The sequence below is a fragment of the Glycine soja genome, chromosome 10, assembly GCF_004193775.1.
Source record: "Glycine soja cultivar W05 chromosome 10, ASM419377v2, whole genome shotgun sequence".
NCBI lineage: Eukaryota > Viridiplantae > Streptophyta > Magnoliopsida > Fabales > Fabaceae > Glycine > Glycine soja.
Window position 1 is genome coordinate 52,808,320 of NC_041011.1, and position 26,478 is coordinate 52,834,797.

General features: G+C 37.9%; 1 protein-coding gene across 1 annotated transcript in view; it reads left to right on the forward strand.

Annotated features, from left to right (window-relative positions):
* LOC114369909 (callose synthase 9-like) overlaps window positions 1–26,478 on the forward strand; it is a 54,458-nt gene that overhangs the window by 16,816 nt on the left and 11,164 nt on the right. Inside the window, exons 10-34 of the mRNA XM_028327185.1 lie at window positions 1,837–1,934; window positions 2,024–2,141; window positions 4,531–4,662; window positions 5,861–5,937; window positions 6,012–6,090; window positions 10,256–10,378; window positions 10,798–10,900; window positions 10,983–11,106; window positions 11,238–11,427; window positions 11,544–11,596; window positions 11,807–11,867; window positions 12,005–12,086; window positions 12,174–12,223; window positions 12,734–12,820; window positions 12,942–13,027; window positions 13,223–13,247; window positions 13,449–13,543; window positions 13,642–13,723; window positions 20,187–20,347; window positions 20,457–20,577; window positions 21,105–21,202; window positions 21,310–21,400; window positions 21,479–21,639; window positions 21,711–21,820; window positions 22,442–22,576. Of these exons, the coding sequence (XP_028182986.1) occupies window positions 1,837–1,934; window positions 2,024–2,141; window positions 4,531–4,662; window positions 5,861–5,937; window positions 6,012–6,090; window positions 10,256–10,378; window positions 10,798–10,900; window positions 10,983–11,106; window positions 11,238–11,427; window positions 11,544–11,596; window positions 11,807–11,867; window positions 12,005–12,086; window positions 12,174–12,223; window positions 12,734–12,820; window positions 12,942–13,027; window positions 13,223–13,247; window positions 13,449–13,543; window positions 13,642–13,723; window positions 20,187–20,347; window positions 20,457–20,577; window positions 21,105–21,202; window positions 21,310–21,400; window positions 21,479–21,639; window positions 21,711–21,820; window positions 22,442–22,576 (2,542 nt within the window). The remainder of the gene's footprint in view (window positions 1–1,836; window positions 1,935–2,023; window positions 2,142–4,530; window positions 4,663–5,860; window positions 5,938–6,011; window positions 6,091–10,255; window positions 10,379–10,797; window positions 10,901–10,982; window positions 11,107–11,237; window positions 11,428–11,543; window positions 11,597–11,806; window positions 11,868–12,004; window positions 12,087–12,173; window positions 12,224–12,733; window positions 12,821–12,941; window positions 13,028–13,222; window positions 13,248–13,448; window positions 13,544–13,641; window positions 13,724–20,186; window positions 20,348–20,456; window positions 20,578–21,104; window positions 21,203–21,309; window positions 21,401–21,478; window positions 21,640–21,710; window positions 21,821–22,441; window positions 22,577–26,478) is intronic.

The window sequence follows — 26,478 nt, forward strand, 5'->3', positions numbered from 1 at the left end:
CTTTGGAAGCAGCAGGCTGCCACCTTTTTGAATTGTCAGTTGTTGGTTCTTCCTTTCAATTACCTGGGAATACCCATTGGAGCAAACCCTAGGAGATGCGCTATGTGGGATCCTATCATCCAAAATTGCGAGAGGAAGCTAGCTAAGTGGAAACAGAGAAATATATCCTTTGGGGGGAGAGTGACACTCATCCAATCTGTGCTAACCTCGATTCCTATTTATTTGTTCTCCTTTTTCAGGGTTCCTAAATCAGTGGAAGATAAGTTGGTGCGTTTACAGCGTCGATTCCTTTGGGGGGGAGGACCCGATCAAAACAAAATTGCTTGGGTCAGCTGGAAATCAGTGTGCTTGCCAAAAGACAAGGGTGGTTTGGGCTTAAAGGACATCACAAGTTTCAACACGGCACTACTTGGCAAATGGGAGTGGAATTTAATGCACCATAAAGGAGAATTGTGGGCAAAGGTGTTGGAGTCAAAGTATGGAGGGTGGAGAGGCTTGGCTGAAGCGGGTAGGGTGGGTCATCAATCAATCTGGTGGAGGGATTTACAAAAGGTTCTTTTTAATTCTAATAGTGGTCAGCTTATTCAAAAAGGTATTAAGTGGAAGGTGGGGAGTGGTAATCACATCAAATTTTGGGAGGATAGATGGATGGGGGAGGAGGACCCATGAGCAGTGAAGTACCCTAGGTTGTATTCAATTTCAATGCAGCAGCACCAGCTCATTAGATCCATGGGAATATTTCGAGATAGGGAGTGGGAGTGGAACTTTGCGTGGAGAAGAGCCTTGTTTGACAGTGAAATTACCTCAGCAGCTAATTTTCTCAAAGATGTTGCAGAATTTAAAATCCAACAACAGATTTCAGATAGTTGGGAATGGTCGGCAGATTCAGAGGGTCATTACTCAACTCGTAGTGCCTATGACTTGATTGGAGAGGGTGCAGGAGATAGAAGGCAGGAGGAATGTTTTGAGAAGCTTTGGAGGATGAAGGTTCCAGCTAGGTTTTTGGTGTTTGGGTGGAGACTTTTAAGGGATAGGCTGCCGACAAGGAAAAACCTGCAGAGAAGACAAATTCATCTAACAGATTCTCTCTGTCCTCTATGCAGAATCCATCAAGAGGATGCATCCCATCTCTTCTTCCACTGTAGCAAAGTTCAACCCATATGGTGGGAATCCATGTCATGGCTGCAACTCAACGGCGCTTCACCTTTAAATCCAAAGCAGCACTTCCTCCATCATTTGGGTCTTCAACCAGCTGGTGTGAGAAATAGTAGATGGCAATGTTGGTGGATAGCTTTGACGTCGTCCATATGGAAATGTAGAAATAGCATTATCTTCTCTAATGGGACTTTTGACGCTAACAGATTGTTCGAAGAGGCCATATTCCTTCTTTGGTCTTGGCTTAGGGGCTTTGAGAAGGATTTTTCCGTGCATTTCAATCAATGGTCAACTAACTTACCACAGAGTTTTATGTATTAGCAGGGGACTGCATAGTGTTCACATTGATACATGTAAACTTTTGCTTTTGTATCCATAGTTTGGTTCCCCCTCAGAATTTTAAGTCTGATTGTGGAACCATTTATATGGATCTCTTTTGTACTATGAGTACCTCTGGTACTTCTTTTTATATATATAATACTTATCTTTGCCGAAAAAAAAAAAAAAATAAATTGATTGGGAAAATTGTGAAATGTCTCACAAGAATACGCACCATAAGGATTATTAGTTCTGCTTGATAATCTTTCCTATATTTTACTGATTTGTCACCCAGATGTTGAAATTCATTTTTGCTTGTTTCTTTTTCTTGCTCATGTTATGTATATCTCGTTTTGTTTCCAGAAATTGGATGAAGCTGCCGTGCAGGCAATATTCCTCAAGTCCCTTCAGAATTACATAAACTGGTGCGACTATTTAGGCATTCAACCTGTTTGGAGCAGGTACTATTCCTGTTTTGTTTGAAAAGTTATTGAAATTTACTGGTCTATGGTTGCTAAGACTGAATGGTAGTATAATGGTTCTTTTGCAGTTTGGAGGCTGTCAGTAAAGAGAAGAAATTACTATATGTTTCTTTGTACTTCCTAATATGGGGTGAAGCCTCAAATATCAGGTTTCTCCCAGAATGCTTGTGCTACATATTCCATCATGTAAGTTAATTGGACAAGTCTGAGTCGCAGTTCTTATTATTTTTTGTTTTTTGTTTTTTAAGATTTTGCTTGATTTATTGATATTGGTTGCAGTAACTTTACCATCTAATAAGATTTTTTTTTTAATTTTATTAACATCAAATCTTAAGCTAAAGTTTCAGTGTAAAAGAAGATATCAAGACGACCTTGATAGTGATAACATTTTCAATGTTGTCCAATATTCCCTCTTTTTTAGTGTTAAGAATTATTTACTTATTTTTAATGTAAGTGTAATTTTTTGGAACTGTCATAATCTTTCATTGTTATATAGTTCGATGTGAAAGACATTTTTTCTGTAAAAAGAACTCTAAAATAATAGCTGTAGCACATATTCACCTGTTTTTAGTTCAAACAGACAGGCCAAAACTAATTATGTGTATCATTTTTTTTTTTTGATCAGCAAAGATAAAATATATATATTAATGAGTACCAGAGGTACTAGAAATACACTTGATCAGATTGGTTTCCTGATAGACCTAATCAGCAAAAATGATATTGTATTATATATTAGTCAGTACAAGTTGTATCGGCCACGTCATGTTCTCTTGCACAAGAACTAGGAATCTATGGTGGGAGGCTTTGAGATGGGTCAATAGAGTGGGCCCTTTCCCCATTCAGCCTAAGAATCATTTCATGCAATTCTCACATTGGAATAGCAAAAGTTACATAGACAAGAGATGGGAGGTGTTATGGATAGCTCTCTCCATGACTATTTGGAAGCATAGAAATTTCTTGGTTTTCAATAACCAGATTTTTAACCCTGAAAAAGTCATGGATGAAGCTTTATTCCATACTTGGTCATGGTTAAAATGTATGGACAAAGATTTCCATATTCATTTTAACCAATGGTCTACTAGCTTGAAGGAGGAACTGTCTTAGGGGGGTTTTTTGACCTTTTGCTTTCAGCTATTGTGCTTTTGTTCTCTTTAAGTTGGGTTTGGCAATTTTCTGCCTTTGTAACTATTTGATGATCTTTTCTTCAGTACACCTAGTACTGAATTATATATAATTCTATCTGATTTTTGCTGTGCAAAAAAAAAAAGTTGTACTGTGGAGTTTACACATTGGCCAGTTTGAGTAGGACTATGGTGTCCTAATACATGGTATATAACATGAATTAAGAAACCATAATTCTGACATTATACTTATCCCACAGCTACCCCCACTTGTTGAATTATCCCACTCTAATCACATAAATGCCTCCATGTTGCTGGACCAGTGGTGAAATGGCATGTCAAAACCTTTATCCAGATTTTTTAGCCAAGTCCAGCATAGAAAGATAGCATCCTCCAACAGCTTACTATCATTAAAACTTTTCTCTTCAAAAACAATCTTATTTCGATGCTGCCAAATACTTCCACGTCAAGGAGATCCACCAGCATTTCCATTTTTGAAAACTGCTGCCATTTTCTTTCCCAACCACATGCTGGAGGAAGTGCATTCTCGGGTTCTGCAGAAATGGTGCTGAAGTGTTTGTCCACAATGTTGATTCCCACCAAAGCGGCATAATTTTGCTGCAACTAAAGAAGAGATGTGCTCCAATTTATTTTTCTCATCTCCCCCTGCTGGCCATACCCATTTCCGTCGGGGTTCCGTTGGGATCCTACGCTCACCCACTCTCTGTTTCTCTCACCCCCCCACTCTCTCTCATCTCTCGGCTTAATTATGTGTATCATGAGGTGATATAAAATACTAACTTAATAGTCCTGTACTTCTATCTGAGGTTTTAAAAAAATTATCTGCAACTGTGATTTGAACTGCAACACCAAGGTTTTTAGAGTCTCTGTGACTGCATTGTGACTGCAATTGTGGCCGCATTTGACCGCAATTTTCTGCAGTGTCAAGGATTGCGACAAAACTGAGTTCATGTTTGGTTTGTAGTTGAAATGTTGCGGGGTACGCTCCAATGCAAATCCAACGGATAAAAGCAAAATGAACACAAAAGCAAAGGTCCTGATCCGTTGGCAAAATTATTTTTGCCTCAAACGTAATTTGGCAACGGATTCCCAAACTTGGTCTGAGATGTAGACTGCTAACTCAATAATCCTAATTAAGGAAATACATAAAATGTTACATAAATATCTGATGAATTTGTTGAGTTTTCTTACTCTTAAGTAACATAAATGATAAATCACCTTAATGTATGGTGTGATTCTCTAAAATCTTTTGTATCTTTTTTAACAGCTGCAATGATGCATACATATTCACCTACATATTCGGATGATTAATGATATACTGCAGTACTTTTTTTTTTCTTTTCTTTTCATGCCTGAATTTTTAGTTTGTCTTGCTTTTGTATCTTCGGCTTCAACGTTGTTTATGATTTTTGTGTCATGATTATGATATGCAGATGGCTAGAGAGATGGATGAGATTTTAAGGCAGCAGATTGCACAGCCAGCTAATAGTTGCACTTATGATTCTAAGGATGGCGTCTCATTTCTTGATAATGTTATCTTTCCTCTCTATGATATTGTTTCCGCAGTAAGTTCCACAAATGTTTTATGAATATTTATTTTAAAGGTGAAATAAGCTCATACACCAAAATTAGATGATGATCCCAATCGTAGATTGTGGGTTGCGTTCAAGAGATATACAAGAACATATTAACTTTTTAAGCAAATTTGTCTAACCACTCCAAGAAATGTATATAAAATGGAAATAAATGTCGAGTCTTGGAGTGTGTTTGGAATGTGTGTTTCTTGTTGTCAATATATGAGAAAATGGACTTGAAAATGCGTTTGATAGTGCCAAGATAGAGTATATCAGTGGGGAGCAATCCTCACCTTACAAGCTGGTTTTGAAGGGTTGAGTTGTCCAAACCAACATTCTAACAAGAACATTACTCAGGAAACTTTTTTGAAAATACATGCATTTTTCTGAATTATGATAATTTTTTTTATGAAAACCTTGGCAAAAAATCAGTATTTTTTTTTTTATTCTTTTGCTCTTAAACCATACCCCACTGCCTGCACAAAAAGAAAAAAAAATCTACCCCATTTTGTTTTTGTTTTAAACTTTTGGTTTTGGAGGATATGAGTCTCTTCCTAATGTACTTTAATAAATCCTTGTGTTATGTAGTGGGATCTTTCAAGATAGTATTATGACAAATAAGTTGGTTATGTTCATTGATTTGCCAAAAAGATTACTGTGGCAGTGTGGGTCAGCAATGAAGTATGAGAGTGTGCAGGCCATTTATTTTGGTCATTTGAATAAAAAATAGTAAAATTATTCAGTTATTTTTACCTTTATATTTTGCTAAATACTCAAATTAGTCCTCAAAGATTCATCAAGCAACAAATTAGTCCTATTAAAATTTTGGACATCAATTTGGTTTCTCAATGTTTAAAATTGACATAATTTTAGGCTTGCATTGTATATTTTTACATCAATTTTGTCCTTTAAAAGATGTTTTTTTTTGGGTGAATTTTGTCCTTTATAAGATGATTATTTATATTATGGTGGATTAATTTCATATCCTGTATATCTGTCAAGTACTAGTTTGAGCCTTTACTCTCTCTCTCTCTCTCTTTCTCTATCTTTTGGTTTCTATACTGTAATTTTAATTAATTTATCTCTGCAGTTCATGTTGTCTAAGTGCTGAAATACATTTGTTTGGGACTTGAGTTTATCCTTTTGGTTTAAAAATCTGAATTCATTATTTATGTTCATGGACTTTCAGGAAGCTGCAAACAATGATAATGGGAAAGCACCTCATTCCTCGTGGAGGAATTATGATGATTTTAATGAGTATTTCTGGTAAGAATTCTTTATTGACCATCTTTGACTATTTCAATTTTTTTTATTCCATTGACTGACCCTCCCTCCTTAAGGTCAATCCATTGCTTTGAGCTTAGTTGGCCCTGGCGGAAAAGTTCTCCATTTTTTCAAAAGCCACAACCCAGATCAAAGGTTTGTTTTGTATACAATTATGTTAGACTCCCTTCTAATTACAGTACATTATAATGCAGTTTCTTTCTATTGCTTTCATATTTTGGATATTGAATTCTGACGAGCATTGTGATGGCATTAATTAAAAGGCAGGCAGATTATTGTATCTCTGGTGAATTAAAGGGGCGTTTCACATAAGAAAGGTAATGAGAGAGAGAGAGTAGAGAGAGAAACAGTGGGTGGGAGAGAGTTATGAGTAGAGGTAAGGACTTACAGAGAGAAAAAGGGAGGCTGATAGAGGACCTACGGCGGAACTTCGCCGGAAACAGAGATGGACAACACAAGAGATACAGAAGAAAGAATTGGCGGCACCAAAAAGACATCATCTTTTTACTTCACACGATTCACTGAAGATGTAATTGAAAAAGAGCTGTGGTATCACTTCAGAAAGATGGGAGATGTGAGAGAGATATTCATTTCCAAGTAGCGGAATAAGAATGGACGGAGGTATGGGTTTGTTAGATTTAAAGGGGTGAAGGATGTACACAGATTAGAAAGACAACTCGACAACATTGTACTTGGTGGCCTAAAATTGTATGTGAACATCCCAAAATTTGGGAGGGCGATGGTGAGAAGAGTAAAACCAGCAGACAGACCCAAGGGATATGTTAGGTGAGGTGAAAGTGCAGGAAATCAATGATGAGTGTGAGGACAAATTAGTCTATGGGAGATGCCTAAGGAGGCTATGAGATTAGAGAATGGTCTGTATTCACCTCCCCAATCTGACTGAATACTCTTTATCTTGGTATTAAGTTGTAACTCAACCATAGATTTGAAATTTTTGAAAACAACAATGGTTTCAGCTTTGGATTTTATAGGAAAAATCCATGTGTACCTAGAGAAAGCATCAATGAAGGAAACATAATATGTATAACCAGCATATGAGGGGACGTGTGAAGGTCCCCACAAGTCAGTGAAAATAAGTTCTAAAGGTGAATATATAGAAGTGGAATTTTGAGAAGGTAGTCTATGAGCTTTACCCATACAACAAGAGGAACAAAATTTTGTGAAGTTTTTATTCAAATGGGAAATGTTACAATGACTAAGAACAATTTTCATAACATGATCATTTGGATGACCTAACCTAGCATGCCAAAGGTTGGTAACATTGGTAGAAGAAACAACAGATTTTGAGCCTATATTAGAGCTACTATTGACATTTGTAGTTGAATAAGAGAGGTCAGCATTTGTAACTAGAACAAAAGTGGACATCAACAGGTATGGACTGCCTTGAAGTTGAAGATTCTTAATTGTATAGAGGCCATCAACACCCACAAATCCTTGAAGGAGGACCTTATGTGTCTCCTGAGATTTGATAAGACTGACATGAGGATGAAATTCAAAAAACAGTGAGTTATCTTTGGCAAATTGACTCACACTTAACAGATTTTTCGAAATAGAAGGGACATGTAACAATTTGTGAAGTTTGAAAGTTATATCGGTATCAGTAGGAGAAATAAAGGTTGAGGAACCAGTTTTAGTGATACTTAAACCTTCACCATTGCCTATAAAGATCTGATCTGGGCCATCAAAATGGGTGAACTGCTTAATGTTTTGAGAATCACCAGTAACATGAAAACTAGCTCCAGAATTTGGTATCCAAGTGGAGCCAGCTGGAGCATTCCCATGAGAGGCTGAGTTTGTGAGCATGGCACTGGGTTGATTATGACTTGAGCTTGTTGACTTAGAATTGTGATTAACCTAAGTGTTGGAGGTTCTAGGTGGACTAGCTGAATAAGGAATGGGCTGCATCGTAGTAGGATCAAAAAGAGTGAGGGACTCATGTGGTTGAAAGCTAACATCTGTCCTGAAATGGAAAACATTTGTAGTGTGCCCATATTTGAGACAAATTTCACATTGGAAGTTAGCAAAACGACCAACACTGCGGCCTTTGCTAGAGCCACCACCCCCACGTCCTCGATCAGAAAAGGTACCACGGCCATACGAGTCTCGATAACCACCAGTTTTGTAGGTGTTTGGATGCGAGTAGCCTTGAGTGTAGTTTAGCAACGCAGAATTGGTCGTTTGAGCATCTCGATTGTAGCGTGTAAGACGAGTCTCATGGCCATGTTTATCAAACTCTCGAGTTAACTCGTCAACTCTTACGAGTTTATGAGTCCACTTACCCTTTGCGAGTTGACTCGTGTGTAAACTCTCTTTTTAGTAGATTCTGAACTCTAAGTAAACTCGGTAGAGTCTCGAGTTTACCACCGAGTTAACGAGTCAGTAAGTTACAAAAATTAGACCAAAATGTAAGTTATTTTGGGTTGTTTTATCTATTTAGTGTTCAATATACCTTCATTTAGTATGTTGTTCCCGATTAAAAAAATTGTCACCTTTAATAATATTAAACTCTTGTTCTCTAATAACATCAAACCCTCGATGAGAATGATCTACCACTACTATATCATCTGCAAGTCATTATCTAGTAGTGAGGCCTTACTAGACTCGGTTATTTAAGTATTGTGAAATTTATGATTTACTATTTTGTTTTATTATATCGTTGAAATGTTTAATTAGTATGTTATTTATAGATTTTGTTATTATTTTTATATGAGTGGACTCTTACGAGTCTACAAATCGAATCTATAGAACTCTCATGAGTTTATGTAAACTCTCGAGTTTGATAACCTTGCTCATGGCTATAGAGAAGAGCTTCAATTTCTGCAATGGAGGGAGTACGCTTCTTACTCTCGATAACAGAGATGACTTGTGCATAATTTGACGCTAACCCTTCAAGGAGCACATCAACATACTCCTCGTGATGAACCGGAACACCCACCTCAGCTAATTCATCAATGTTGCCTTTGATTTTGCGCAAGTATTCCTCAATTGATTTTCCATTAAGACCGACCGCGCACATGGCAAATCAAAGTTGTTGCGCACAAGATTTGGTGTGAAGGCTAAAGTACTCATGGATTTTGTCCCAAACTTGATACGAGTGATTGGAACCAAGAACTCTCAACAATACTGACTTTGAAAGTGTAGATTGTAGCCAAACAAGAAGTGTTGGATCTTGAACCTCCCAGGTTTCATATTCTAGATTAACTCGATCAGCTATGCGATCGTCTTTGGTGAGGTAACGTGGAGAAACGATGGGATTAACCAAAAATCGCTGCAGTTTGTGTGATATGATCATTGGCTCTATGTGTTGACGCCAGTGCAGATAATTGGAGTCATCAAGTTTCTCTGCAACCGAATTGGGAAATGACTGAGAAACAGAATTGGGAGGAGCGAAAGCCATGGACGCAGAATAGGAAGCTTCACAGAAGAACAAGCTTACGACAAAACAGCTTTAGATACTGTTTTCGATAAACTGAGTGAGAGTGAGAGAAAATGAAAAAGATAAAACTGATATTATTGCTCAAAAAGAAAAAACTCAACGAGTTAGACACAACAGAGGTATTTAAAGAGTTCTGACTTGAGAAACTAACCACAACTAACTCTAACTACCTCTAACTAACTTCTAACAGAATGTAAACTAACTCTAACTAACTTCTAACAGAATGTAACTACTTGGGTGCAGTTAAGTGAAAACTAACAGCCCTTACAACATATACACTGCTGTCTAATACCAGATGGGTGCAGTTAGCAAGAGCTAACAGCCCTTACAACATATACACTGCTGTCTAATACCAGATGGGTGCAGTTAGCAAGAGCTAACAGCCCTTACAATTATGAAACAAAACTGTTTACACAGTTATGTATTTACATACTCCAATATCAGGAATTATGATTCCCAGGATTCATGATTCCTGGGCACGAAAAAACTTATCTTGTACCAAACACCCCCTAAGAGTAAAATTGATGCCTACTCTTATTTTTTAATGGATGGCTGCTAGTGTTTCACATTATTCTACTGTTAGTCAGATACGAGAGAGGTTTGGAAGGGCTGTAATACCGAAATTGGTGCACATTGCACAATAGCAATGAATTGTTGATTTCTAGGAATTGGGTTAAGGTTTTGAAAGAGCTGATATTTCATTATTTGATTGGGAAAACATGTATCAAAGAATGTTTGATTGGCTCTGAAGATAACTTAAATGTATGACAGTATGAGTATCCACATATGATATTTTCTTTGGTCGATGTCCTTGGTTACTTATTTATCCTTTGTACAATGCAGAAAATGCTTATACCTGGCAGCAGTAGGCATCAGGGAAAAACATCTTTTGTGGAGCATCGAACTTTTTTTCATCTTTATCATAGCTTCCACCGATTGTGGATATTTCTATTCATGATGTTTCAGGTTTGTACATTTATTTATTTATTCTTACATAGTGATGAACTTTTGCCAAATGCTTGCTGTTCTCATCTGCTGTTTTTAGCACTGAACTTCTGTTTTTCCTCTTCAGACTTTTTAGTTATTATTAGAGTATATGCTTGAATTCTTTGTATTAAGGTCTACTGTCTTACAGTAGACCTGCAGTAGGCAGTCATTTGTAATGTAACTAACTTGGTTCTGTCACTAGTTACCAGTCTAGTCAGTTGCTGAGTCAGCACCTAGGTAGCACTATGGAAAATAATATTCTTAGATTCATTTTTCAGTTTCTGTTTCTCTTCCAACTCAGTCTTTTAGTTATGCATTCTTAAGTGGCTTTAGCTATGTATGGTTCATGTGTTACTTATTTTTGTATCAATGATTTTCTTTTTATTGTCAATTTTCAGGGTCTAACCATCCTTGCATTCAATAATGGAAAGCTTAATGCCAAGACTTTGCGAGAGGTGCTTAGTCTTGGACCTACATTTGTCGTGATGAAATTTTTTGAGAGTATGTATTTGTTATATATCTTTCGTCATATATTTTCTTGTCACCCTTTGGTTATATTTTCACATTTTCATTTTTTTCTTAGGTGTTCTGGACATTTTCATGATGTATGGTGCATATTCAACAACAAGACGCTCAGCTGTCTCTCGAATTTTTTTACGTTTTCTTTGGTTCAGCCTTGCTTCAGTTTTCATAACTTTCCTTTATGTGTATGTATGCCTTCTGTTATAATAATTTTGTTCTTATGTTCTCTCATCCTCATCCTTTTATCTATTTGTTTTGATTTTTTTTATTTGTGTGAAGTGATTTTACATTTCCAGCTGTTTGTGCATGACTGCAGAAAAGCACTCCAGGAAGAGAGTAACATAAATGGAAACTCTGTTGTCTTCAGATTGTATGTGATTGTCATAGGGATTTATGCTGGTGTCCAATTTTTCATTAGTTTCCTCATGCGGATACCAGCATGTCATCGTCTAACAAATCAATGTGATCGCTTTCCTTTAATTAGCTTTGTGAAGTGGCTGCGCCAGGTTTTTATTTCTTCAGTTGCATTAGTTGTTGCTAATTTTGTTTGTTCAGTATACTGTGGTATTATGCTGACTGATGGGTTTGCCTTTATTGTCGTTTTTTCTGTTGACTGATGAAGGAACGGCATTATGTTGGACGGGGAATGTATGAAAGGAGTTCAGATTTCATAAAGTATACACTAGATTTTCTTTTTTCTACTTTCTAAATTTCTAATACATGTAGGAAAATCAAGATTCTTGCTTCCCCACTCTATATTTTAGAGAGTTATGTTGATATATTATTGTTTTAAAATATTATGTGTGCTCCGTAATTAATTTTACATGCAAGCTGAAGTTTTGCATTGTTGCACTGATTAGTTTGATACCTTGCTCCTTTTCTCAGGTATATGCTGTTTTGGCTTGTTATTTTGAGTGCAAAATTTGCGTTTGCTTATTTTCTTCAGGTTAGTGATACATAGCCCTTGGATTAGTAGATACACATTTGGAATTATACATAATTTGTTCATGTGTGTATGAAGGTACATATACTGGTGAGCTTATATGCATGTATGATTTATTGTCTTATTTTTGTGGTTTGTAGATCAGGCCTCTGGTGGACCCCACAAGGGCTATTATAAAAGAGGATAATATAAATTACTCTTGGCATGATTTTGTCTCTAAAAGTAAGCACTGGTTTGTTTGACTGCGGTTATGTCTTTGCTGTTTTCTCTTTGATATTAGTAGTCATTAGGGTGCCTTTATTGTTGCAGATAATCATAATGCTTTGACAGTTGTTAGCGTGTGGGCTCCTGTGGTTGCTGTAAGTGCAGTGTCATTGTTTGTTTATCTCCTTCCTCCTTCAAATATGTTATCATAAAAGGAGGACATCTTGTCCCTTTTTAATCTTTCTTTCTCTATAGGGAAAAATGTCTGACAAGAAGTCCTTAAAGTTTGGTGTGAAGTGGCAGGGTTGTTAATATAGCATGTTTCTGTTATGCAGTCTCATAGTGTGTTTGGATTAGCTTTATTTGCATTGACTATAAGTTTTTCAGCGAAAAACTCTTTCTTGAGCAGTTTTAAAATGACATCTTCGAGTGTTTGAAAATATTATATACTTATCTCTTGTAATTTGAAATATTATATCTTCATGAGTTGCTGAAGTTAGTTCTGAGGGTTTTATTTCACTGGTTTAGTAGTTAATAAATAGTATAGAAGCTTTTAGGTGATTGGAAAACCTTCAATTTAACTGCTATTTAAAATTGCTTTCCTCCTCTCCCGTTTTTGAGTGTTTTAATGGCTGTTTCCAATTTGTTAATTTAAATTCTTTCAGATTTATCTTCTAGATATTTATGTGTTTTACACACTTGTATCGGCTGTCTATGGATTCTTACTGGGGGCAAGAGATCGACTGGGAGAGGTAAGTAGTCTTTTTTAAGTTGTGGTTGACCAATGATAAATCCTTTTGATAATTTGTCCTGTACATTTCTGAATTTAAGATTAGTTGGTATAACTTTTTTGTGGCCGTATGTGGTCACCAGATTAGGTCATTGGAAGCACTGCATAGACTTTTTGAGCAGTTTCCTAGAGCTTTTATGGACACACTTCATGTTCCTCTACCCAACAGGTGCTGCTTGTGAAATGTGCTTTTTCTTGTTTTATGATTTTCATTCTGTATTTGGAAGATTGTTGTATGTGTATGTGTCCTATCTCTGTTGTAGCTCTCTGAGAATATATCCTCTCTTCTTTCAGATTTTCCCCTTAAATAGTACTGTTATCTGTATAAGCTTATATAGTTCTTCTCGATATTTTATATTTTCAGGAGTTCCCATCAGTCTTCTGTTCAGGTCAGCCTTTTGCTATAGATAAAGGAAGAAATAATTTAGTTTAAATTCATATTTTTATTTGCTTGATACCTGTGTACTAACTCTAAAATAAGAAACTTTTTTATGTTGATGGGAAGGTTACGGTACACTGGTATCATGTTTGCTGAACATTTGTTTCAAACTTGACTAAATATTACTTATTCAATTATTCTTCATCCAAAGGTTGTGGAGAAAAACAAGGTTGATGCTGCTCGGTTTGCCCCCTTTTGGAATGAGATCATAAGGAATCTAAGGGAGGAGGATTACGTAACCAACTTGTAAGTCATGGATCTGCTATACATTTTTTTGGCTTTATTTTATCTTTCTTCTTTCTTCTTACTTAATATGTGGATGGCCATGTTTTCCTTGTTCACAGCGAAATGGAGTTGCTTTTAATGCCTAAGAATTCTGGGGATCTTCCTTTGGTTCAATGGCCACTTTTTCTACTTGCAAGCAAGGTATTTCAGTTATTATAATCATTGTCAAGTTGTTATTAAAAGGTCTTTTTTTTTAGTGTTTAATCAAATGCACTGTAATTGTTCAAATTTTATGTTTATGCTTGAATTTTTGGTCCTAGTGTATATTTGGATATCTTTATTCACATGATTTTTATGTAGTAGTTTCTAGATTTTATAATATTTCTTAATGATTAATACTATGAGTCTAGTCTATCACTAATGGGGTTTAATGTTCTGTTTTTTTTTTTTTTTTTGTGTTGCATCATAATATACACCAACAATTTGGTATCCTTTTATTCCGAGTCTGTTTTCTCTTCCTTTCTTACCTAAACACTTATCATTTTCTAGTTGTTTCAGTACTCAATTTTAATATCTTGATGTGGATACCATTCAATATACTTAAATGTTTGCTGATACAATTTCTTACTGTATTCATATAAGTGACAAACATTGAAAGAATTTTGGTTTCTAGAAAACTCAATCTTCATAAAATTTGGCTCAAAATGAGGGATGCCACCTTATAAGAAAATCAAATTAAATATCTTGGCTGTTGTGGTCACTTCAAAAAAGTTTGTGAAAAAAGGCAGATTTCCTCATTTGGGTCACAATACAGGACCCCAACTGATGTGGGCTTTTTGTGGATGATGCACAAGGAAATAGAATCATCACTCTACTCTAGCCGCAATTTGTGCCTTCCCAGATTTGTATTGATGATATGAATTGATGTTTTTGAGAATATAATTAAATTGTACAATATGAATAAAATTAACCAGAAGTCAGTCTTTGAACCAAAGCACGTGACGAGACCAGTCGCCATAAACACAAACAGGGAGCAGCAGGAGCATCTACAGAAGGCTTGGGTGGGGCGTTTAAAAAACAGGGGGATGTTTGAGAGGGTTGAGGAGGAACTGAGATGGGTGTTTGACCCTGAAGTCATACCCTGTTATTGGGGTGATGACTGGGTCATCCTTCATAACTTGCAGGAGTCCAAGGCTTCCCAGCTTATCTCAGAGGAGTCGAGGAGTGGGTCCACACCTCTCCTGGACCTTCAAAAATGGTCCAAGGAGATACGTCCAACGCATAGGTTGGCGTGGGTCCTCCTGTGGGGTTTACCGCCAAATGCGTGGGAGCCGGAGTATATGGGACAGGTCGTGGCGGAAATCGGTGACATGGTAGAGGTCCACGAAATGGTGGAACACCGACGGCGTATTGACGTTGCAAAAATCCTTATCAGGACGAAGTTGAAGCCGGGAATCCAAACGGACTTGAAGGTCCTCATCGACGGCGCAGAAAACCTGCTCCACGTGGTCGAAGACATCAGCGGTATAGGAAGGACGACGAGACTCAACCAACCGGCCACATGGTTTCCGCCATCACCTTTCTCGACGGAGCCAAACAGCCCTGCCACTGCCAGAGCTGACACCTTAGGGGACGACTCTACGTGTGCCTTCTCGGATGGTTGTTCCGACGACGGAGACGGAGGTTGTTCCACCTTCGGAGACCAGCCCCAATCCCTCCTAACATCCAAGGACCGTCAGACACAAACCCATGGTCGACGTTGTTTGGACCGGTCCTTCGACTCTATAGATGACGTGGACCAACCACAACCCGACAGGCCTATCTTATATAACCTCATGACCGTTGAAGACGCTGAGCCCAATGTGAGTGTCAACGGTCAAACGTTGTTAAAGGGGAACGTCTTAAATGCTGTGGTTCAAGGGGTCAACAGGGAGGCAACCTTTTTAGTTGATAAACCTGGCAGTAGGCACTGTGGCACAAAGGCAGGTCAGCAGTCTTGCACCTCTGAGGAATTTTCGGTTGCTGTAGCCCCAGCCTCAGAGAGTCACCAGGAGATGCAGAGCCCGAATATAGCTATCCTGCCAGCTCCTCCAAACCAACTCGAAGACAGGGGTGATATTCCCCTTGGCCAATCTGAGGTGTGTTTTCAAAAAGAAAAAGAAGAGTTGGGCCTCAGACCCCAAGGCCCAAATCCTGATGCTGCTACTAGATTCTATGTTAGGAGAAAGGTTTGTATGGGATCTAAAGGACAGGCCCAAGTCAAGCTGAAACCTTTCTTGGAGTCTCCTATATCCCTTAACGAAGGCCAGACTTCTACAGCCCCTATCCTGACCCCAAATAACAATTATCAGGATTTCAATCCGGGCCATTTTAACTCTACTTTGGAGAAACAGTGTGCTCTAGCAACAGAAATGGGTCTGACCCATGGGGAGGATATCCAGAAACTGATGCTTGATATGGAAAATAGGGATAAAAAGGCAGCAGTGGAGTTGGGTATTAAAATGACTCAATCATGATCATTCTATCATATAACTCTAGAGGCCTGGGCAGGGGAATAAAGTGGGCTGCCATTAGGAGATTGAATTTGAAGTATAAGGTGGACCTCGTGTGTATCCAGGAAACTAAAAGGGTTTCTTTTGATAAAGATATTTGCCAATCTATGTGGGGAGACTCCTCTGTATCTTGGGACTTTGTTCCTTCTATCCAAGCTTCAGGGGGCCTGCTATGTCTTTGGAATAGCTCAATGCTTCAGGTAGAAAGGAGGGTCCAAGGAAGGAACTTCATAATGCAGGAAGGGAAGTGGCTAAAAGAAGATCAATGGGTGCATATCGTTAATATCTATGCCCCATGTGACAGTGCTGGGAAAAGAGCTTTGTGGGATGAGCTGAGGCATCTCAAGGCTACTGATCCTAATGGCTTATGGTGTTTCCTCGGGGACTTTAACACCACTAGGAGTCTGCAAGAGAGATTTAGCTCATCCCAAAGGACTGCTGCCACCTCAGATATCTCAGATTTCAATGATTGGATTTCTGAGATGGAACTTCAAGATATCAGATGTTATGGCAGCAGCTTTACTTGGTTCAGGCCCAATGGCAGTGCTAAAAGTAGGCTTGACAGGTTTTTGGTTTCTGATCAGTGGTTATGTGTGTGGCCTGATACATCTCAGCATGTCCTCCAAAGAGACTTCTCTGACCATTGCCCAGTTATCTTGAAGACAGAGATGGTGGACTGGGGTCCTAAACCTTTTCGGGTAGTGGATTGGTGGCTTCATCATAAAGGGTACCATTCAATGGTCAAAGAGGCTTGGAGTGCAGACCAGCAGGGTGGTTGGGGAGGTCTTGCCCTTAAAAACAAGCTGAGAAGTTTAAGACTGTCAATAAAACAGTGGTGTAAGGATAAGGGGGATATTAATGCAATCAGGATTCAGAAGTTGAAGCAGAGATTAAGTGACTTGGAGAACTCAGCTTCTAATAGACCTCTATCTGATCTCGAAGTTAAAACCAAGAGAGCCCTGCAACAAGAGCTGTGGGATACTTCTCTTGCTTATGAGTCCCTTTTGAGGCAGAAGTCTAGGGCCAAGTGGATCAAGGAAGGTGATAACAACTCAGCATATTTCCACAGGGTGATAAACTACAGAAGAAGTTCAAATGCAGTTCATGGTTTTCTTATTAATGGTGCTTGGGTGCAGCAGCCTAATTTGGTTAAGAACCAAGCTGTAAACTTTTTTCTTGAAAGATTCACTGAACAGAACACTTCTAGACCCACCTTGGATGGGGTTCATTTCCCCTCTATTGATCAGAATCAATCTCAGGGGCTGATTGCTCCTTTTTCTGATATAGAACTCAAGGAGGCTGTGTGGAGCTGTGGTGGGGATAAATGCCCAGGGCCAGATGGGTTCAACTTTAATTTCATTAAGGAGTTTTGGGGGCTTCTCAAACCTGATTTCAGAAGATTCATCGATGAATTCCATGCTCATGGATGTTTCCCTAGAGGGAGCAATGCCTCTTTTGTGGCTCTTATTCCCAAAATTCCTCAACCTCAGTCCTTGAATGATTATAGGCCCATTTCCCTCATTGGCTGCATGTACAAAATTGTAGCTAAACTTTTGGCTAATAGACTGAAACTAGTGTTGCCCGGCTTAATTGATGAAAGGCAGTCAGCCTTCTTAAAGAATAGGCATATTCTTCATGGTATTTTGATCCTCAATGAAGTGGTGGATGAAGCTTTTAAGAGGAAGAAGTCTGCTATGATCTTTAAGGTGGATTTTGAAAAAGCCTATGATTCAGTATCTTGGTCATTTTTGGACTACATGTTGGAAAGATTAGGTTTTTGTAATAAATGGAGAAGCTGGATCTCGGGCTGCCTTCACTCAGCTACCATCTCAGTCCTTATAAATGGGAGTCCTACAAAGGAATTTGCCCCCTCTAGAGGTCTGAGGCAAGGGGATCCTTTAGCCCCTTTGCTCTTTAATGTTGTGGCTGAAGGACTTACTGGTATGATGAGAGAGGCTCTTAACAAAAACCTCTATAGGAGCTTCCTAGTTGGGAAACAGAATGTGCCTATAAATATATTACAATATGCTGATGATACAGTCTTTCTTGGTGAGGCTACTTGGGATAATATCCTTGTTCTGAAGTCCATGCTTAGAGGTTTTGAAATGGCCTCGGGTTTGAAGATTAATTTTGCCAAAAGTCAATTTGGGGTTGTGGGTGTGCAGGCCAATTGGGTTCAGGCAGCAGCTGATTTTCTGAATTGTAGGAAGATGGACATCCCTTTTCAGTATTTGGGTATGCCTATTGGTGTTAGACCTTCGAGCAGGACAGTCTGGGAGCCTTTGATTGCCAAGTTTGAAGCTAAGCTCTCTAAATGGAATCAGAAAAACTTATCAATGGGGGGCAAGGTCACTTTGTTAAAGTCTGTGCTGAATGCACTCCCTATCTATCTCTTATCTTTCTTCAAGATACCCCAATCAATTGTTGATAAGTTGGTGTCCCTCCAAAGGAATTTTATGTGGGGGGGTAACCATAATCAGAAGAAAATTTCTTGGGTAAAGTGGGATGTGGTGTGTCTCCCAAGGAGTGAGGGGGGTTTGGGGATTAAAAATCTGTCCAAATTTAATGCAGCCTTGAGGGGTAGGTGGATTTGGGACCTAGCCTCTAAACACAATCAGTTGTGGGGCAGAGTTTTAACTTCTAAATATGGAGGGTGGTCAGACCTGAAGTGGGGCAGAGATAAAGCCTGTCATTCCCAATGGTGGAAGGATCTTAAAAAGCTCTATCACCAGCCTGATTCAATCATATTTCAGCAGAACATGGCTTGGAAGGTTGGGTGTGGGGATCAAATAAGATTCTGGCAGGATAATTGGGTGGATGAGGGGTGCAACCTCCAGCAAAAGTATCATCCTCTCTTCCTGATCAGCAGACAACAGAATCTCCCCATCTCTAAAATGGGGAAGTTTTATCAGAATATTTGGAGCTGGGATCTCAAGTGGAGAAGGAATTTGTTTGACCATGAGAATGAGTTAGCAGTAGCTTTCATGGATGACATCTCTGCCATATCCATTCAGTATCAGGTGCAGGATTCAATGTCTTGGAAAGCTGAACCTAATGGCCTTTACTCTACTAAGTCAGCCTATAGGCTCCTCATGTCTTCTGCTAGCCCTGTTCCTCAAAGGAGTCTCATCCAGAATCTTTGGAAGCTGAAAATCCCCCCGAGGGCTGGGGTTTTCTCTTGGAGATTGCTGCTAGATAGGCTTCCCACTAAGGCCAATCTGCTAAGGAGAAATGTGCTTATCCAGGACTCGTTATGCCCTCTTTGCGGGGGTCATCAGGAGGAGGCTGGGCATCTCTTCTTCCACTGCAATTTGACCAGGGGTTTGTGGGGGGAATCCATGAAGTGGATCCAGGCTATTGGTGCTCTTTCAAATGACCCTGCTAGTCACTTTACCCAATTCTGCAATGGTTTTGGTGCAGGAAGAAAGCATAGCAAAGTTTGTGGGTGGTGGATCGCCTTAACTATTACTATATGGCGGCATAGGAACTCCTTACTCTTTAAGGGCATTCCTTTCGACCCTCATAAAGTGATGGATGAGGCCTTATTCCTTGCTTGGTCTTGGCAAAGAGCTAGAGAGAAAGGATTCCATACTCAATTTAACCACTGGTCTTCCAATCTTTCGGAGTTTTTTGGTTAATATTCTGTATTCCTTTCGTGATGGGTGTTGTTGGGCTTAGGGATTGTTGGTTGTCTGTTTTGGAAGGTGGCACGCCTGGTGCCTTGTATTTATCTTACAGTACCCCTGGTACTGTCTTATCTCATTAATAATACTATATCTTTGCCTTCCAAAAAAAAAAAATGAATAAAAAACTTTACATTTCTGATAACCTTGGTTCAAATTTCTAGATTTTATGCTGCTCTGTTTCTATAATTTGCAAACAGAGGCTTGTCCAACTAGAAAAAAATGTGCATGTCTAAATTTTAGTCATTGGTTACCAATAGGAAAGTGTACAATGTTTTGTGAACTGTAACATAAACAGGTACTACATCTTATTACAGGTTGCTTTGCATATGTATGTATGTTATGTTGGTTTTTCTCATTTACTGACATTTTGCTCTGTTTTCTTTTTTCTTAAGATTCATTGATTTGTTCTTTTGCATGATTGTGTAGATATTTTTGGCTAGGGATATTGCTGTTGAGAGTAAAGATACTCAAGATGAGCCTTGGGATAGGATTTCCCGAGATGATTATATGATGTATGCTGTTCAGGAGTGTTACTATGCTATTAAATTCATTTTGACAGAGATATTAGATGATGTGGGAAGGAAGTGGTAAGTATAAGTTGTTACAGTTAAGTGCATCTAGTTGTGTTTCCTCTATATGATAAACCTAATTTATGGTATTTGATATGTTTGTTTGCAATTGTTGCCATTTTACCAGGGTTGAAAGGATATATGATGATATTAATGCTAGTATCACAAAGAGGAGTATTCATGTGGACTTCCAATTAAATAAATTGGCTCTTGTGATAACAAGAGTAACTGCATTGATGGGTATCCTGGTTCGTATAATCTTTCAACTTATACTTCCTGGTTCGTATTTGTTAAGAAGTGATTACATGGATTAACAAGAGTAACTGCAAAGCTATTTTGAATATGCCTTTCTGGGTTAATCTTCCACCCAGCAGATTGATTTATTTATAATCAGAATGATTACATGGATAATAAATAACTAATTCTGTTTTCACGAGAACAATTAAAATATCACAACTTCCAAAGATACATTGAACCCAACTAACTATTAACTAAGCTACTTGGAAAGGAAATTATCTTCAAATGCTCCTCTTTCCAACAGTATTTAATCTTGTGATATCAAGAGTACATGTCAGAAAATAATGCTCTTGAATTATTTTGTGAAAGTCTGCCTGTTTGTTTCTATTCAGTATAGTTCTGCTTTGGCATATACTTCCCTTTTTTTCCATGTATTCTTTTCTTCTTTCTAATCAATTCTTGTATCTATTGTTTTTTTGAATATTTGTAAAATGGGACCCCTATGGTCTGAACTTATTCTTTATATGACATCCTGCAGAAAGAGACTGAAACACCTGAACTGGAAAGGGGTGCAGTTAGGGCTGTGCAGGATCTGTATGATGTTATGCGACATGATGTCCTTTCAATAAATATGAGGTTTGCCACAGTTTCTGTTGTCTGCATACATTAATTTTTAAATATAGTCTTCTTCCTGCATCAGGAATTTCATCCCTTCTGATTAATCTTGATTTTTTTTAATATAGGGAGAATTATGACACATGGAGTTTACTGAAAAAAGCTAGGGATGAAGGGCATTTGTTTGAAAAGTTGAAATGGCCCAAGAATACAGATTTAGTATGCTCTAATCATAATTGTCTATATTTTTGTGCAAATAGCTTGTCTTTGAATTTTTTAACCATTGATTGCATGCAGAAAATGCAAGTCAAAAGATTGTATTCACTGCTGACTATCAAAGAGTCTGCCTCGAGCATTCCAAAAAATCTTGAGGCCAGGCGACGACTTCAGTTTTTCACAAATTCACTTTTTATGAAGATGCCTTGTGCAAAGCCAGTTCGGGAGATGTTATCCTTTAGGTAAATCTTTTCTCTTGAAAGAAATTATTACCTTAGTGTTTTCATGCTTATCCTTTTTTGTGTGTGTGCAGTGTTTTCACTCCTTATTATTCTGAGATTGTGCTTTATAGCATGGCTGAACTCCTAAAGAAAAACGAAGACGGCATTTCAATTTTGTTCTACCTTCAGAAGATATATCCAGGTAGTTTGATTTTGCTTCTATCAGAATATCAAAGTATAACTGGATGGCCTATTTGATTTAATGTGGCTTAATTGAAGCTGATCAGGTTGGTTCTATTTCAACCTGAGCTGTATGGATTCCTTTCAGGCAAAAATTGCACTTGTCCAATTAATTTGTGGCTAAAATTGGGCCAGTCAAATGCTCAACATACTTCCGTGCTTGTTATTGTTTTTTTAATGACCAAATGAAGGGCTTGCCAATTGATTTTGGGCTAAATGTAAAGCAGCCCAATGATTTACATTCACAATAGCCTGATCCAGTTATTTACTTTTGGGTTGATATTTGGATCAACCTGCTTATTTTCTGTCTGAAAATAATTTGGTTAAATTAATTTGTTTTATCCCTATAATTTTTGGGAATGTTCACATATGTTCATATTTTTTTATTCTGAGCAGTTATAAGGCTAGACTGATTTCAGTAGTTATTCTGAGCTCTTAGTTGCTTTCAGGATATGTCACAGTAATTTATAAAATAATCTACATTGCTTCACCCATAATTCTTAATTACTATCTATCTATACGTTCTTGTATATACAATTTTAATTGTTATCCCCTAATTGATAGTTTTTGTAATTCACTGCAGACGAGTGGAAAAACTTTCTTGCCCGAATTGGCCGTGATGAAAATACACTTGAGAGTGAACTTTATGATAATCCTAGTGATATTCTTGAACTGCGATTTTGGGCTTCATATCGGGGGCAAACATTGGCCAGAACAGGTGATGTTCATTATTTTTAATGATGAACTTGATTTTCTTCTAATGTCTTCTTTGTTACTAGTTCAAGCGAGGTTATCGGTGATGATTAAATATATATTTTAATCAAATTAGGTAAAATTTCAAATTACCATAAAATGGTAAAATATTGTTTGGAAATGTTGAATTGATGCATAAATTATGTAAATCTTATTAGTAAAAATAAATACTCATTAATATTAATATTAATATAATACAATTTAGAATGTAATATTTCAAAGAATTTGTGTGATAAATAACGAGTGATGTATAGCAAGAGCAAAAGGCATGGATTGAAGCAAGGATAACAACTTAAAACCCAAATTTGTATCCCAATGGCAACTTCTGTATTGTGGTAAAATTAAGCCTGAGCTGACCATATCTAACCATGACCGCCTTTGATAATTTGTACCTACTCTAGGATTTTAGTTACCAGTTTGATAAGTTGGCTCCAATTGATCAATGGACTGATTCCGATTTCCGCCAGGGTGGATTGGCTGGTCCATGGTGTGGCTTATAGTGTCTTATCTATGTTCAATCACTTTTTCCCATAATTTCATAGTGTAGTTCTTATGCTTTTTCCCTTTGTAGTTTACACTTGTTAAATGTAGGTACCAAGTGTTGCTCTGCTTAGATCTGACATTTTCTTTTTTTCTTTTTTGCTCAGCAAAAATAAGTATATATATATATATATATATATATATATATATATATATATATATATATATATATATATATATATAAATGAGTACCAGAGGTACTATAGTACATGTAGATACTATGAAAACAGCAGATTCAGAACACTAAGAATCTGTCTGAAGCCATAGGATAAAAATACATGCCCTGCACAGATAAATGATTCTATTACACATATTATCCCTCCCTAAAATTAGAAAGCTGCTTTGAGCTGTGAAGACCAGGAGCTAAATGGCACTGTGAATCCCTTCTCCATGTTCTTGAGCCATGACCAAATTAGAAAAATGGCATCATCCATGACCTTGCTTCCATCGAAGTGGTGGTTATGAAATACTACCCCATTACGATGCTTCCAAATGACCCATGTAAGCGCTACCCACCAACTCTTCCACCTTCTAGCTCTTACTGCATCAGCAGATCTGTTGTCGTGTTGCAGAAAGTGATCTTTGGGATTATGTGGGAATGCACCCAAGGAGTTTACCCATGACTGAGTTTCCCACCAAAGAGGTAATGTTTGCAGAAAGTGATCTGACATTTTCTTACATCACAAAATCTTATTATTAGCTTTGTGATCCAAGTGATACCTTGTTTTCCTACACATTTAAAAATTTCAGTAGGATACATCCATCCTCTTAACTGCATTTTATCTCTACAACTCGAATTGTACAGTAGTATGCCAAATTTTGTTTGTTCGCTTAGGTTTCTATGGCCTCCATGTTATATAACTCTATTCTTGTCCTTGATTGAAAAGCTTAAAAAAAATATTGTACCATCTCTCTTTGATATCTTGATCTTTCCTTCTTAATCCTTAATATCTTGCTCTAGATCTCACATTCTCCATTATTTGTCCTAAGATCTTGGTAAAACTTTTCAAAAGCTTAGGATCATGCCTCACACACAACTTTCCTTGTCTCAGTTCTAGTATTTGATATCTGGCCCAATAAGAGCCCTTTAGTTTTGGAAAATGAACAATGCTGAAATTTACATAATTATGAAGAGTGGGGATTTCAAAGAGGACTCCGACAAGGAGACCCTTTAGCACCGTTTCTCTTCAACATAGTTGCTAAAGCCTTAAATGGCCTGATGTCAGAAGCTGTGGGGAAAGGTTTATTTAGTGGTTTTCCAATTGGCAGAAATAAGTTGGAAATTAGCATCCTCCAATATGCGAATGACACAATCTTCTTTGGTGAAGCATCTATGCAGAATGTCAGAGCAATTAAAGCAATTTTGAGGACCTTCGAAATGGTGTCAGGCCTTAAAATCAACTTCGCCAAAAGCAGCTTTGGAGTATTTGGCATGTCACAACAGTGGACACTTCAAGCAGCAGATTACCTCAATTGTAGCTTGTTGTCCTTTCCTTTTACCTATCTTGGTGTTCCTATTGGAGCAAATCCAAGAAGATATCAGACGTGGGATCCTATCTTGAGTAAATGCGAGAGAAAACTAGCAAAATGGAAGCAAAGACACTTATCTTTCGGGGGGAGAGTGACTCTTATACAGTCAGTCCTAACATCCATTCCTATTTATTTCTTTTCATTTTTCAGGGTTCCTAAGAAGGTGATGGATAAGTTGGTGAGCCTACAGAGGAAGTTTCTATGGGGGGGTGCACATGAGCAAAACAAGATAGCCTGGGTCAAGTAGGACACAGTATGCCTCCCAAAAGAAATCGGGGGCCTGGGAATCAAAGACATCAACGCTTTCAACCTAGCATTGCTTGGGAAATGGAAGTGGAACCTTCTTCAGCATCAGGGGGAATTGTGGGCAAGGGTACTTGAATCTAAGTATGGAGGGTGGAGGAGTCTGAATGAATTACTGAGAGCTAATACCGAATCCATATGGTGGAGGGACTTGAAGTTGCTTTCGAATCATCCGCAACATAGTGAGGCAATGCAGGATACAATTGTATGGAAGGTTGGAAAAGGTGACAAGTTCAAATTTTGGGAGGATAACTGGACTGGTGGAGATGTTTCGCTGTCAGCTAAATATCCTTGGTTGTATGTCATTTCTTGTCAGCAAAACCAAATTATCCAGTAGATGGGAGATTGCAAAGACACGGGGTGGGAGTGGAACTTAAGGTGGAGCTTTTCAGGAGTTATGGAAACTTAAGATTCCAAATAAAATTTCAGTGTTTGCATGGAGGCTACTCAAGGATAGACTACCGACTAGAGCAAATTTGAGAAGACGACAGGTTGAGGTAGAGGATAGTACATGCCCTTTTTGTAGAAATAAGGAGGAGAGCGCAAGTCACTTGTTTTTTCAGTGCAGTAGAATTCTTCCTGTATGATGGGAATCGCTGTCTTGGACGAATATTGTGGGTGCTTTCCCGCTAAATCCAAAGCAGCATTTCCTCTATCATATAGGTGGAATGAAGGGCGGAGTGAGGGCTAACAGGTGGAAGTGGTGGTGGCTTGCACTCACATGGACAATTTGGAAGCACAGAAATAATGTCATCTTTTCAAACGTTACCTTTGACATCAACAAAATGTTGGACGATGCACTTTTCTTACTTTGGACATGGCTTAGGAATTTGGAGAAGGATTGCAGCACTCATTACAATCATTGGTCCAGCAATCTTAGTATAGGTTTCAGTCAGTAGTTGTGGACTTAATGTTACTTGAATGTTACACCTTACTGTCAGCTTTCTAGCTAGACAATGGTTCACAGCTTGACCAAATTATGGTTTTGCGTGGAACCATTTGTGTGGCTACTAATTTTAATATGTATATTGTGGTACCTCTGGTACTCAAGTAATATAATCATTATTGTTTGCCAATAAAAAAAAAATGAAGAGTGGGGATTTCAAGGACCAAATCAATTGTTCATAAGGGCTCAAATACTAGTTTAGATTTAGATAAAGATGCTTCCATTGTTAGGAAATATCAAAGATTGCTCGATAAAGTTTAATGGCACTGCTTTTTCTGGTTTCAATGTATATAAGTATCACACAGCTGTCATGGTTATAGCAAGCATGATGAGTAAGAACAGAGAAATTAGTCTAAACAGATTATATCATTAGAACGAAATATTTTGTTTTAGTGGTGTTGATGGAGTGGATTGCTATTTATTGTTAGCAAGGTAGGAAACTTAAACACATGCTATTATGCAATTGTTGGAAAGATAATTGAACATGACAAAAAATGCCCTCTCAAAGTTTGTTACGAATAATTTTATGTTCCTAAGTTTCACTTGAA